Consider the following 12,688-nt stretch of genomic DNA (forward strand, 5'->3'; position numbering starts at 1 on the left):
CGGGGCGGGGCGGCGGCGGGAACGCGCCTGCGCGCACGTTCTCCCCTCGCGCGCCTCCTCCGGGAGCGGCGGGGCTGTGAGGGGATCGGTGACCCGGATGGAGAGACGGAGAGAGGGAGGAGGGAGAGGAAAGGGGGRGAGACTGAGGGAGACGGAGAGAGATGGAGAGAGACGGAGAAAGACTGAAGGAGACGGAGAAAGACTGAGGGAATCGGGGGCTCGGCGCACGGACCGGTCCCCTGAGGGGTCGCGGCGGGTGCGCCCCGCGGGTCGGGTCCCCTCAGGAGCCGCGGGGCTCCGGCCCCACCGCCGCCCTCACCGGGCGGCCCAAAAGCGCTGTGGGGACACGGGCGATGTTTGTATGGCACGAATCCATCCCAGCACCCACCGCCCGCTGGGCCCGGAGGAGGGGTGTTGAGGGTCCCATTGTTGTGGGAATGGCTGAGCTCAGAGCGATGAGAATTTATTTTAAAATCCTGCAAATCGCCCTCGGAACAGCAGCTGGACGAGCATTTGGTGTGGAGGAAGGAGCTGCCCAGAGCTGCTGTCCCTGGATCCCTGGAAGTGTCCAAGGCCAGGAGAGCCTGGGACAGTGGAAAGTGTCCCTGCCTATGGTAAAGGGGAATGGGATGAGCTTTAAGGTTCCTTCCAACCCAAACCATTCTGGGATTCCGTGATTCCTCCGCTGGCATTAATGGGGATGGCTCTGCCACCAGTCTCGGACAGCTGCCAGATGGGAACAGTGACAGTTTGTGTACTCCTCGGAGTGAATCACAGCTTAATCCAGCCATGAGATGGTTTCAGACAGCCATCATCTGAGCTGGGGAATCCATTAATGCCTGTGCACGTTTACCTCTAAAGAATGCACAAATCAACATCCTTTCTTTGGTTTTTCACAAAAAAACCCCGCAAAACTATTGAATTTCACTGACACAAATATTGAGTTCAGCTGCTGAAGGCCAGAAGACAGCAAGGATTTGTGACATAAGCACTGAAATTTCTACAGTTGAAATATTTTCTTTAAATTACAGAAACAGGCAGAGAGAGATGCTGAGCTACCATGGTGACCACCTTTCCCTTGTAAGGGAGCAGCCCAGCAGAACTCACTTCAGGAAGGAAAGATCCTGATAAAGGRATTCTGCAATTCAGATGCAGTGCAAATTCAGCTGGTAAGGGATTATTCTCCATCCTCAGCCTTCCCTTGCTGCAATCTCCTGCTTTATCGATTCRATACCACATCCTTCCTCCCTGGCCAGCAATATATTCTGCTTTAATACCAYGAACTCCCAGCATTTGTGTCCATTTCAGAGGCGTTTTAAACACTCTGTCTTTTACAATAACACCTCTTTCACAGCGCTCCTGTAACACTCCTGACATCAATGGCACCTCTTTATATTAGCACTTAAATACTTGTAATATAACACACAAACCCTTGAATGGTGGATGTTAACAAAGTATTGCCACATTTATCAGAAATTCTGGGGATTAGGGAAGCTGCTTCTGCCACGGTTATCCAGGGATTCAGTGAAGTGCAGTTCTAACACTGAGGCTGCTCTTGGGTTGTTTTTCTTTTCTCCTTTTGTGGTTTGGGACCCCAAGAGATACATTTAATTAAAAATATCCTGAGGGTTATCCTCTGCTTCTCCCCTTAGACTGAAAACCCATCTGGTGAGTGTTAATTAGGTTGGCAAGTAGTCAATTAAGCTAAATTGCCACTATTCTAAATTTCTGACAGYCTCCATCTCATCCTGTATCCCAGACACGGTGCCCTGTGGCTGAGGGATGACACCTCCTRCAGCAGAGCATTCCCAGCTGCAATCACAGGGCTTGGCTGTCTCAGAGAAACTCACTGGGATCTCAAATTCAGTAAAAAACCATCGTGACTTAGGCCACCAATATGACAATGATTTTGGCTTTCTGTCCTACTCTTTCCTTAGATCACGATTKCAAGCTCTTCTCCAAAATATTAAATGCTATTTTTTAAAGCCCTGTAAAATGAAGTTTATTAAGTAAATTGCACTATTCCTATAGCTAACCCCAAAGATGTGGAGGCTGCTGTGAAACTGGGAGCATTAGTAATGCTGCAGCCCTGAACATGAGCTGTAACAATCTGCATTTCATTTACAACTATCCTTTTAAAAACAGACAGACAGCTCTTTCACTACACACTTGAGCAACTCAATCCTGTCTTACCTTCTCCCAAGACATTTTTTTGTCAATTAAAGCTCTACCACGAGCATGGAGCAATCCAGAAGTCCATAGGTTTTACCACAACCTTTTATTCAAAGTTTGATTTTACCACAATCTTTTATTCAAAGTTTCATTTGTCTCACCTGAAAGACAAATAGAATTCAACAGACATGCAACATTGCCTGTGAAAAATGAAGCAGTTGTCCTTTCTAGTGCAAAGAGTGTAAAGCTTGATTTATTTCCATGTTTGAAGGTGAACAGGAGAACGTTGTAGGCAGATCATTTTATACATTCAGCCAACACAGGAGCCGTGCTCCACAGAGTTAAGTTACACATAAGATACACACTGAGAATGTTTTAAGTGCTCTGGTGCATTGAGAAGCCACACGGGGTGGAGGAARGAGATGTCACTTCACGTTGGGTAAAGAAGGCAGAGATAAAGCCAAGGAGCTGCTCYTTCATCACAGGGCTGGAACAGCTCCTGCTGCTGAGAAATCCCTCCTGTTTGGAATCTGGGGGTGCAGGAYCAGCCCTGCAGTGCTGAATTCACTGCTCTGAGTGTGCTGTACAACAGTTCAACCATTTTTCACCCTGGAATGTGGCACAGGGCCTCTCTCCTTTCAACCTTCCTGTGATGCTCAGCTGTAAATATTCACTGCAATCCCAGCCATGGCCATTATCACCTCAGACTAACAAATATTCTGTAAAARGCTCAGACCTGAGGGTGAAAAACCCTTCCCCTTTCAGCTTCTCTGGGCTGGAAGGGAGGTGAGTAGTTTAATTCACTCCTGAAAAAACAGAAAGAGCACAGCAGTCCTACAGTCAAGTTTAAACAAGATACTTGGTTTCTCTGGGCCCTGCTCATGCCTTTTCTTATGCTGAAGAACAGAAAAAAACTTTTTTTTTGAAGATTGGGAGAAAAAGCAAAAATAAGGAAAGTGCATAAAATACAAAAAAAAACCATATTTGACAATTCCAGTGTTGAACAGCAGCAGGAAACACAAGTGAGCTGCARTCCCTCAGTTCCAGCCCTAYCTCAGAGCATGGAGCTGAGGCCCAGGGCCCAAGGAACACCTCAGACTCCAGTGCTGTGACACAATAATCAAAAATATTGTGATTTATGTGCTGTTGAAACAGACACCATCTCCAGTGGAGGCCTTTGGCAGGAAGCTTCCAGAAGCAAACAAAGGGAGTTTGTTGCTGCAGGTAAAGGGAACTGTCATTATTAAATAAATTATTTCAGCACGGAGACTGTGTAAATAAAAGGTGGTTATGTAAAGCTCTTGAGAGTCTTGGAAAGGAAAGGGCCAAAGCCACACAATAGCACAAAGGCTCAGCTCATGGCTGGGGGCAGTTTCACTCAGARAATTGCTGAGGGCTCTGTGCAGGGAGGAAGGGCAGGAATGAGACAACAAAACCCTCCTGAACCAGAGAGCAGCCTGCAAGGGAAACACAGCCACATCAGAGCAGCCCTGTCCACTGGCAGAGCACTGTGTTCATCCTTCAGGGCCTGTGACGGGGAGGAAAAAACCCAAAAACTCAAAATCCAAACCCAAAAACTCAAAATCCAAACCCAAAAACTCAAAACCCAAACCCAAAAACTCAAAACCCAAACCCAAAAACTCAAAACCCAAACCCAAAAACTCAAAACCCAAACCCAAAAACCCAAACCAGGCATTTCTTGCTGCTCCAGTCACCTGCTGGCTTTAAATACTGCTGAGGACTGGGACAGCTGCACTGTCACACACAGCACCATCCTGATCTGGATGTCAGCATCCAAACATTTAGGCCCTTGTGATGAATTATTTTATCCCACATCATTAAACACAGAGAATATTGCCACGGAACAAGTGTGTGGTTCAGCACAGCTCATTTTCAGACTCTGTTCTTTGGCTGTGGAACCAATAGGTCAAAACAGTTGGATTCAATGGGAAGAGATAAGGAAAGGCAGCATTCCTGTGCCCTTCCCWCTCAGCCTCCCTGCACTGCTTCATTTTGCATTGTCAATGAACAAAAGCTGCCCATAAATTCAGCAAGAATCGATCACCAGATCCAAAGGCAGTAAATCAGCATCACTGCACCCCCAGCAAGATGAATGCTCTGGCAGCACGAGCCCATCATTAACATCCTTATCTTGCCTAATCACAAATCAAGCATTGAGGATGAAAAGAAAGCTGTTATTTCTTGAGGTTCCCTAAGCTCCGATGCCGCTGATAAGATCTGAATTGTGCCCCTGAATTGTGAAACCTCACCCAGGTGCCCGTGGGTACAGCCCCGGGGCACCTCCTCTGTGCAGGGGGGAAGGTTATTTTTCTAAGCTGCACAAAAATGCCAAAGCAATCTAAAGTATGTCCAGATTGAATCAGTCTGCAGAGCTGGCAAAGCAAACAAATGCAAAAGAACAGTTCTGTTGTCCTATGSAATAAAAAGAACTTGGAGTAATTATGTACAATCAGTGGAGCTGTTGGGGATTTCTGGCAGGGGGGATAGAAACTGGCCATGAGTCAATTTAACAAATAAAAATACAAATAAATAAATGCAGAAAGACATTGTTCCAAGTCTAAGATCATCCCATACCCCCTGGTATTGGAGGAATCACTTGAAAATACACTGACCACGAGTATTATTCCTTTCAAATAAAATTCCAGTGTCCTGGAGACTCCACTTCAGCCACACTGAATGGACTTTAAATTCAGTTTCCCAGCAAAACCCCCCAGTTTTAGAGCAGGCAGTGCTATCAGGTGCCAGGATAACTTGCATACACCAGTAAATGTTGTACTTTGTCCTTCTCACTTGACAAGTTCCCCATTCTCTCCCCCCTTGTGTCCATTCTCCCTCCATATCAGCTCCTGGCCATCTCTGGAAGCTGGAAAGATAAATATCAAAGTACACAAAGCTCCATTATCCTCACAGTCCTTAATGAGTGCTGGGCTCTGCAACTTCTCTTTTCTCCTTAGGTCATCCACAAAAGTAGACAAGGTTTTTTTAAAAAAAAAAAAATGGGGGAAGCCCCCAGCTTACATCACCTAAACTGAGTTTTGAACTAAGTAACTTCAACACTTTTAAATAGTTGGGGCCACTCGAGTTGGAAATCCTCTCTCCATCAGAAAGAAAATAAATAAATGTGAGAAAGAATTAAGACATTGTCAAAAATTACATAAACTCCCCAGCAGATACAGTCACATCACTCTCATTTCTCCTTGTCCTCATCCTCTGGTGCTCCCTCTGCACCATTTAATCCATCTTGGAGCTCCTGCTATGAAATCAGAAAACTGGCAAATAATCTTTGTTCTAAGCCATGTAATCCAGTGGTGCTCTAAAAACAGCTCCCATCCTCCGTGCTCATGCTGAACACCCAAACAGTTGTACAGGAAGTGCCCAAAATTCATGRTTTGAAGGGATAAAGTGTTCTTTCTCCCCAATTCTGCTGCTCTGAAGACCCAGCAAGTTCCAGTGTTGGTGCTTAAAAACAATTCCATTTATTGCCGTGTTAGGGGAGCCCCGTGGTCACACCAGGATTTAAAGCTTTCCTGGAAATCTGTCACAGTCTCTGTAAATGAAAGATTAAATCCTGCCCTGCTCTCCYTGTGAGCACCTCCTGAAAACTTCTGTCTGGAGATAAAACCACTCCCAGCAGGACTGAAAACTGCACAGTCACTTCTGTTCCACGGCATCTCCTCTCTCATCAGTTCCACCATTCCATGCAGAACTGGGATTTGCTTCCTGCCAAGACAAGTGCTTTCAACTTCTCAACTAGAAAGAGTTGTTTATTTTAATAATCAGCCTGGAAAGTTCAGCTCGAGACGAGCTTCAAACTCTTTATCAAGGTCGGCTTTACGTGGCTTCTATTTGAACAGGTAAATAAATAAAGGTCAACGGGTTCTGACCACTCAGATCAGTCCTTGAAGGTCACTCACTCCTTCTTGCTGTGCTCCAGCACTCTGTAGGGAGGGGCTGAAGCTGCTTTGGATCCGTGCTGCTCCTGCACGATGGGCAGCGTGGCTGGAGTGTAAATCTCTGGCATGCTGTCGTTGTTCTCCAGGGCACCGTAGGAGAAAGAGGATTTGAGGTCAGGCTGCACCGCAATCCCTTTGTCGTGCATGTTCTGCATGCCTGYAAAGAGCAGAGCCACAGATTAGGGACAGAAGTGCATTTTGCCTGTTCTCTGTTCAGGAAGGAAATGAGGAATCTCTGAGGCTCCTGAATTCCTCGGGTGTTAAAAACAGGGTGGGTTTGTGCTCAGCACTGGAGCAGCTGATGGAGAAATGAGCTCCAAGCGAGGGATGGCTCTCAGTTATTCATCAAACGCTGCAGATCTTTTACACAGCTCACCAGAGACTCYAGCTGTGCTTCCCTAAAGAAATTCCTGCTCCTCTACCTCTTAGAACTTCTCAGCCTTCCCCAAGAATCAGCTCTTCMTGCTGGACTGAGCCCAATCCTAAGCACAAGCTCAAATCAGTCTGTATTTACAGAAAACAACTGCTGATGTGCACTGAACAGAGCCTGAACCTTCCTGAATCCATATTCCCGGAAAACAACTGCCTGATGCACCCAGGCCTGAAACAGAGCCTGAGCCTGGGCCTGGGCCTGAGCCTGAACCTGAGCCTTCCCCAGTCCATATTCACAGATAACAACTGCTGATGCACCCAGGCCTGAACAGAGCCTGAGCCAGAGCCTGAGCCAGAGCCTGAGCCTGGGCCTGGGCCTGGGCCTGGGCCTGGGCCTTCCCCAGTCCATACTCCCAGATAACAACTGCCTGATGCACCCAGCACTGAACAGAGTCTGAACCTGAACCTGAACCTGAACCCGAGCCTGAGCCTGAACCTGAGCCTTCCCCAGTCCATATTTCCAGATAACAACTGCTGATGCACCCAGGCCTGAACAGAGCCTGAGTCTGAACCTGAGCCTGGGCCTGAGCCTGAGCCTGGGCCTGGGCCTGAGCCTTCCCCGTGCAGCCCAGCTCTCCAAAGGAAGAATGAAACCCCAAGTTTCTGGTTACCTGGCATGGCATCCATTGATATGTAGGGCTCGAAGGGGACAGGCTTCTTCCTATTTCTGGTGATCAGGAAGACTCCCAGAAACGCTATGAGGCACCTGGGGGAGGAGATAAAAATCACTGAGATCACTGCCAAGGGAGAGCACAGAATGTTCCATGTTGCTCCATAATTCAAAACTGGAACTCAAGAACTGCCAGGTCAGAATTGCAGGGTGCTGAGCCCCCTTTCCCAGCACCAAAATACCCTCAGCAAACAGCACAACTCCACCTTTACTGCACCAAAACACAGGGAAAAGTTCACGTGTTAATTAATTCATTAACCTTGGCTAACTGAAGGGGAAAGGAAGGAAGGATGGAAGGAACCACCAACATTTGGTTTGCTTTGATGGAATTCTGGGATTTAGCAGCCTGACCTGTGAAAGGATTCCTGCAGATAAACACACGAACAACCGTGGGTCTGGAATTTTACAGTGCACAACACAGCAAGGTGCAGTTCAGAACAATCATCTCCCAATCGTTTGAGGGATTTCTTTTTTTTTCCTGTATTTATCTAAAAGCCATTTGAGCATGTCCCCTGATTATGGAGAGTTAATTACACCAAGACACTGAGTTACCCAGGAAATGTTTTACTGCTCAGATCTGCGTTGTGCCTCCTCCATGCCCTAAAAACTCCACAAGTCAGTTCAGGGAAGGTGCAAAATCKGCAATGAGGCTCCTCAGAGAGGGTTTCTTTGGGTTATTTTACAATTCTTCCAGATTCGTGAGCAGGCAGCTTGAAAATCAAGCCATATGCTCAACATCCAAGCTGATCTCCAGGATTTAGTGATTAATTGTTGTGTAATTGTGCATTACTGAGGGTTTCACTGGTTTTCAGACACAACACCGAGTTCTAAAGGACACTCTCTGCTCTGACACTGAAAATGCTTTCAGCCTGTTCTCTTCTCCAAGATAGTTTGTTCCTCCAACAGATACAACAGATTTGTATTTTTAAAATTTCAGCCACATGAAAAAACAGTTTTCTGTCACGGAAACCTGGAGCACTTACCCCAGTGCAAACATACAAATGTGGAGAACATCTWCACCAGTGAAGTCCAGGTAAAAAGTTGCTCCTTAAAAAGGAAATAATTCATTACATCTTTCCAATTCCAGAACCCACATCATCCAAAAATCCTATTTTTATAGCCAGCACCTTTGTTTATTTAATGGTCTTAAAATAGGTGTCCTGATTTCTATTTTAGCACAAATTATTGACAAATCTTTTAGAGTCTTGCTACCAAAATAGTTCTGGTGTCACTAATKGAGATGCAAGTGAACCTGTGCAGCATAAAGAGGGACTATTTTGGAATGAAAAAACCAGATTTAACAACAGCAGAATACAAACTTTTGACCCCAAACAGAGCTCAGACTTTTAAGAGAAGTCCTTGGTGTCCTGGGTGGCAGCAGGAAACACATTCTGCCTCCTGCTCTTTATATTTTTAATGTAAATAAAATTAAGTAAAAATTAAATAAAGGTAAAAATAAAAATAAAGAAGCTGCTGAATCTGAGAGCAGCCTGTGGCTTGGGACATGACAGGAAATAAATATCAATTAGAAAGCAGGCCAGACTGATGACACTGAAGAGGAGCATTAAAAGGCTCCTTTAATTTATGTGTTTATTTATTGCCCTCTKTAGCTGGCAGGGCATTGCTATTCACACAGAGCATCCAGAACTGCCAGGCAGATCAGTTCTGCAGTGCTGGGTTTGGGTTTTTTGGGTTTATTTTCCTCAGTTTTGTTTCTRTGTGTGAGGAGAACAAAACCTCACAAAGGTTGTTCCTCAGCTCAGAGCCCCAGGGGTTGAAATTCTCATCTTTGTTCCTGCAGACAAAACTTGGCCACGAGGGCAAGGGCTGAAATTGGAGAAATCCAGAAAGAGAAGAGGAAAATTTAGAGCTGCTCTCTCTAAATACAATGAGAAGATTGTGGGGAAGAGATCCCAACTCCTTGGAGCAGAGGAAGCAAATTGATCACACATTTTAACAAAATCTAGGTAAAGTTCAACAAGGAGAAGTTCTACCTGAACATCTAAGAACATCCAGGGAATGAGGAATAATCTCAAACATAAACCTCCTGCACTTTAAACAAAATCACAGAGAATTTTAACACAGTCTAACGGGATAATTCACATTTTTAGAATGCAAAAAACCCAAACAAAGCCAGTGCAGATGAGAGATGACAGGAAAATAGAAGTGCTCACAGTGCTGAGTATTCACCTCCTTCAGGAAGATTATTTCCCAAAATCTTTTGCCCTTCCTTGAGAAAGGTTTGTGCAGTTACCTGCTGAGATTGCTGCTGTGGTGGACAGGATGTAGCCAATRCTGGAGATCTGAGCTGAGTCATAGAGCTGGGAGGCTTGAGCTAAAAACCTGCAACACAATCCCAGGCAACRGGGGCTCATTGGGAAGGATCCTTTTTTTGGAAACACATTTTAAAAAATGATGCAGACATTTAAAGAAATTCATTCTTTTTCTCACTAAATAACAGCAGCAGCTTTTGGAATGAATAAAAAGGAMAGGAGAGGGAGGTTTGTGGCTGCACTGACTGCAGGCACTGAAATTACTGCCCCAACCTCAGGGCCAGAGTGTCCCTCACATTCTGAGAAGCTTTTTATCCCTGCTGCTATCAGCTTTTTATGTTATTGCAAGTACAAAGGGAAAAAAAAACCCTAAAAATAGACACATTATCAACAACACCGATCCTGCACTCTGATTTGCCTCCATTTCAGTCCTAAAATTGTTTGGAAAATGTTTGAATGGTGGGATTAAAAGCACTGGGAAATGGCACTTTGTGGAAAAGCAAAGACCACYATTATCCCAGGAAACTGGGGATGGATTTGAGGATCACAGGAAAGAATAAGGATAATTTTAAACTTTAATAGGCATCTCTGGCATGGGAACAAACAGCTCCTGAGCCAAACCCCACACAATTCCAGACAAAGAGAGGGGTCCTTACGTGGCCTGGTAGATGGCTGTGGCAATCATACACACCAACATGATGTARAAAATGGGTGAGTCCAGCTGCAGAGCTCCCTGGATGGACACCAGGATCATCCCAGCCACTGCCTTCACTGTCACCACGGTCATGGAACCTGGGGGAGGTCACCACACTCAGCTGAGGCACCTGCAGCACCCCAAAATCCCCACCAAACCCCTSYTTTATTCCCAACAAACCCAGCACAGCAACCTCCAACAAATCACTGAACCCTTCTTTTCACAGCTCCCACATTTACAGAATGGGGAACATTTACTGGTTTTCTCATTTTTAAAGAGTGTTGTGCAGCCACGGATACAAATTTCTTTTTGGCTGGTTCATAAAGCCAAGGAAGTCTCCAAAATAAGAACCAGGAAGAGCTTTCCTTTCTCTCTCTTGAAAGCCCAAGTTGGGCCTTTCAGAATTTGAGCAGTTTCTTTGTAATTCACAGAGCCTTTGAGGCTCCATTGAAATCCAGCCCCAAACAGCACAAAAAAAACCAAGAAAAAGTAAAAGACACTTCAGGAACAGAAGGTGCACAAACAGCAAAAATTGAGAGTTGTGACGTGGATTTGAGCATGGCAGACTTGCTGTTACCCACCTTTTTAAGTGATTACAGTTAAAAAAAATTATTAAATGTGAATATAAATCCAAAGTCCCTGCAGGATCCCCTGTGGGACATCAAAATCATCAGAAACTCAGTTTAACAGGGACAGGTTCTCATTTCTTGAACCACACAGAGCCAAGTGAGTGACTCCTGCAGGTCAAATCCTCTTTTTCACCCCCTGGCTCAGCCCTCCTCACCCTCTGAATGCCACCCCTTGTGTGCCCAGATCAAAATGAACAACACTATAAAGAACTTGCACTTTCTGTGCTTGGCAGATTATTTATCTGATGGAAAATAAGCTTTAATCATTCAAAGATCCTAAACATCATCTTCAGGAACATTTCTGGAGGAAATGAGTGCATTTCATGGCATTCATTAGGTCAATATGATCCCCTGTGTGCCAGAGATGCCTCAATTTACTGTTTAAARATCCTCCAAATCCAAATTTACTGTTTAAAGATCCTCCAACTCACCCAGCAAAGCCACCAGCAGCAGGATGATGACAATGTAGTTTGCATTTCTCTCCTTGTAGAAGTACAGGAGGAGACAGAAAACAATGATCTCCACGAGCTACAAAAGAGAGAAACGAGAGTATTAAAGATGGCACAGCAGTCACTGAGGTTCTGAGCCAATCAAATGGGGCAAATCAAAGGGAAATGGGGATCCCACACAATTCCAGGCTAAATTCAGCATCATTTTGGATTCCACTTAGAGGATCTCCTCAGCAGCTTCTTGCAGAATAGGAAATGTGGGGCTCTTCTGGTGTTGGATTTATGGTAAAGCAGCAGATCAATAATCCTGCTGAACATTCACAGCAGATCTCAGCCTGCTGTCTGCAGTGAGGGTCCCAAGGGATCTCTGGGGCAATGGCCAAGCTCATCTTCATTAAAAACCAACAGATTTCATGGGATTTTCAATGAGAGATTCATGGCTCCAGAGAAAATCAGCGTGGAAAAAGCCCAAATTCAGGCAAGGTCACTTTTCAGTTCAAGATATGAAAGTGCTACAGAATTTAGAGAAACAAAAAGAGAAATCCCAGCTGGAAAAGTGGTTCATGAGGGAACACAGGAACATTGGTAACAACCACAAGGAAAAATAATTCTGGGAAAATGGAGAAAACCACCCCTCCCTCCCTGAACCCCTTACCGTGTAGAGCAGGAAAGGCCAGCTCACTAAATGCCTGGTGATGTTCTCTGCTGTCATCTTCTCGTGGCTGTTGGGCCCAAATGTCACCAGCAGGTAGGTGCCAACGATGGCCAAGCCACAGCCCACAAAGGACAGCACATAACGCCCTGGGAGCACAGAGAGCAGCAGGGACAGGGGCAGAGAGGTGGGGATTCATGGAATCATCACAGCACAGCAGTGACACCCTGGATGTCCCTCCTGGSTGCCCTTCCTGCCCCATTTCCAAAATATTGCAGCCATCGGGGCAGAGGGGGTGTGGGAGCTGAGACAAAGAATTGGTGGCATCTGCTAAATAAATCAAACTGCAGATCTGTGCCTGGGGCTGATCCTGCCTGGCACTGCCACAGCCCTTTGCCCACCTCTGAAAACACTCCACAGTTATGGAATTCAGCTCATTCCCTTGGGCTTGTGCTGGTGCAGAAAAATTTCTAAATTCTGTGAGATTCAGGKGATTTGGCACAAGTCAGGACAAAAATAATATCCATTTGCAATAAACAGTGGATGAGATGATCCATTTCTTCCAAGAGATGCTAATGAGACCTCACCATCCCTGTAATTATAATTCCTGAGAGGCCATGCTAGGAGTGTGTCAAATTGTAAACAGGGAGGAAAAATGAAAATAAACTGTGGAACTTACTCAAGAATTCCTTGGGCTTCCATTTCTCTTTGATAAATATAATTCCTATGATTGCACTGGCTAT

General features: G+C 45.4%; 1 protein-coding gene across 4 annotated transcripts in view; it reads right to left on the reverse strand.

The window, feature by feature from the left end:
- Nucleotides 1-3,391: 3,391 nt before the first annotated feature.
- Nucleotides 3,392-12,688, reverse strand: part of NIPAL3 (NIPA like domain containing 3) — a 13,485-nt gene continuing 4,188 nt past the window's right edge. For all 4 annotated transcript variants that reach the window (XM_057385595.1, XM_057385597.1, XM_057385596.1 and 1 more), the window contains exons 5-12: nucleotides 12,625-12,684; nucleotides 11,949-12,094; nucleotides 11,276-11,372; nucleotides 10,178-10,313; nucleotides 9,503-9,591; nucleotides 8,232-8,295; nucleotides 7,190-7,284; nucleotides 3,392-6,303 (exon numbers count right to left, since the gene is read on the reverse strand). In XM_057385595.1, coding sequence (XP_057241578.1) covers nucleotides 6,104-6,303; nucleotides 7,190-7,284; nucleotides 8,232-8,295; nucleotides 9,503-9,591; nucleotides 10,178-10,313; nucleotides 11,276-11,372; nucleotides 11,949-12,094; nucleotides 12,625-12,684 — 887 coding nt within the window. In that variant the 3' untranslated portion in view covers nucleotides 3,392-6,103. The remainder of the gene's footprint in view (nucleotides 6,304-7,189; nucleotides 7,285-8,231; nucleotides 8,296-9,502; nucleotides 9,592-10,177; nucleotides 10,314-11,275; nucleotides 11,373-11,948; nucleotides 12,095-12,624; nucleotides 12,685-12,688) is intronic.

Source organism: Malurus melanocephalus, unplaced genomic scaffold, assembly GCF_030028575.1.
Source record: "Malurus melanocephalus ecotype Western Australia unplaced genomic scaffold, MMel_1.1 scaffold_846, whole genome shotgun sequence".
NCBI lineage: Eukaryota > Metazoa > Chordata > Aves > Passeriformes > Maluridae > Malurus > Malurus melanocephalus.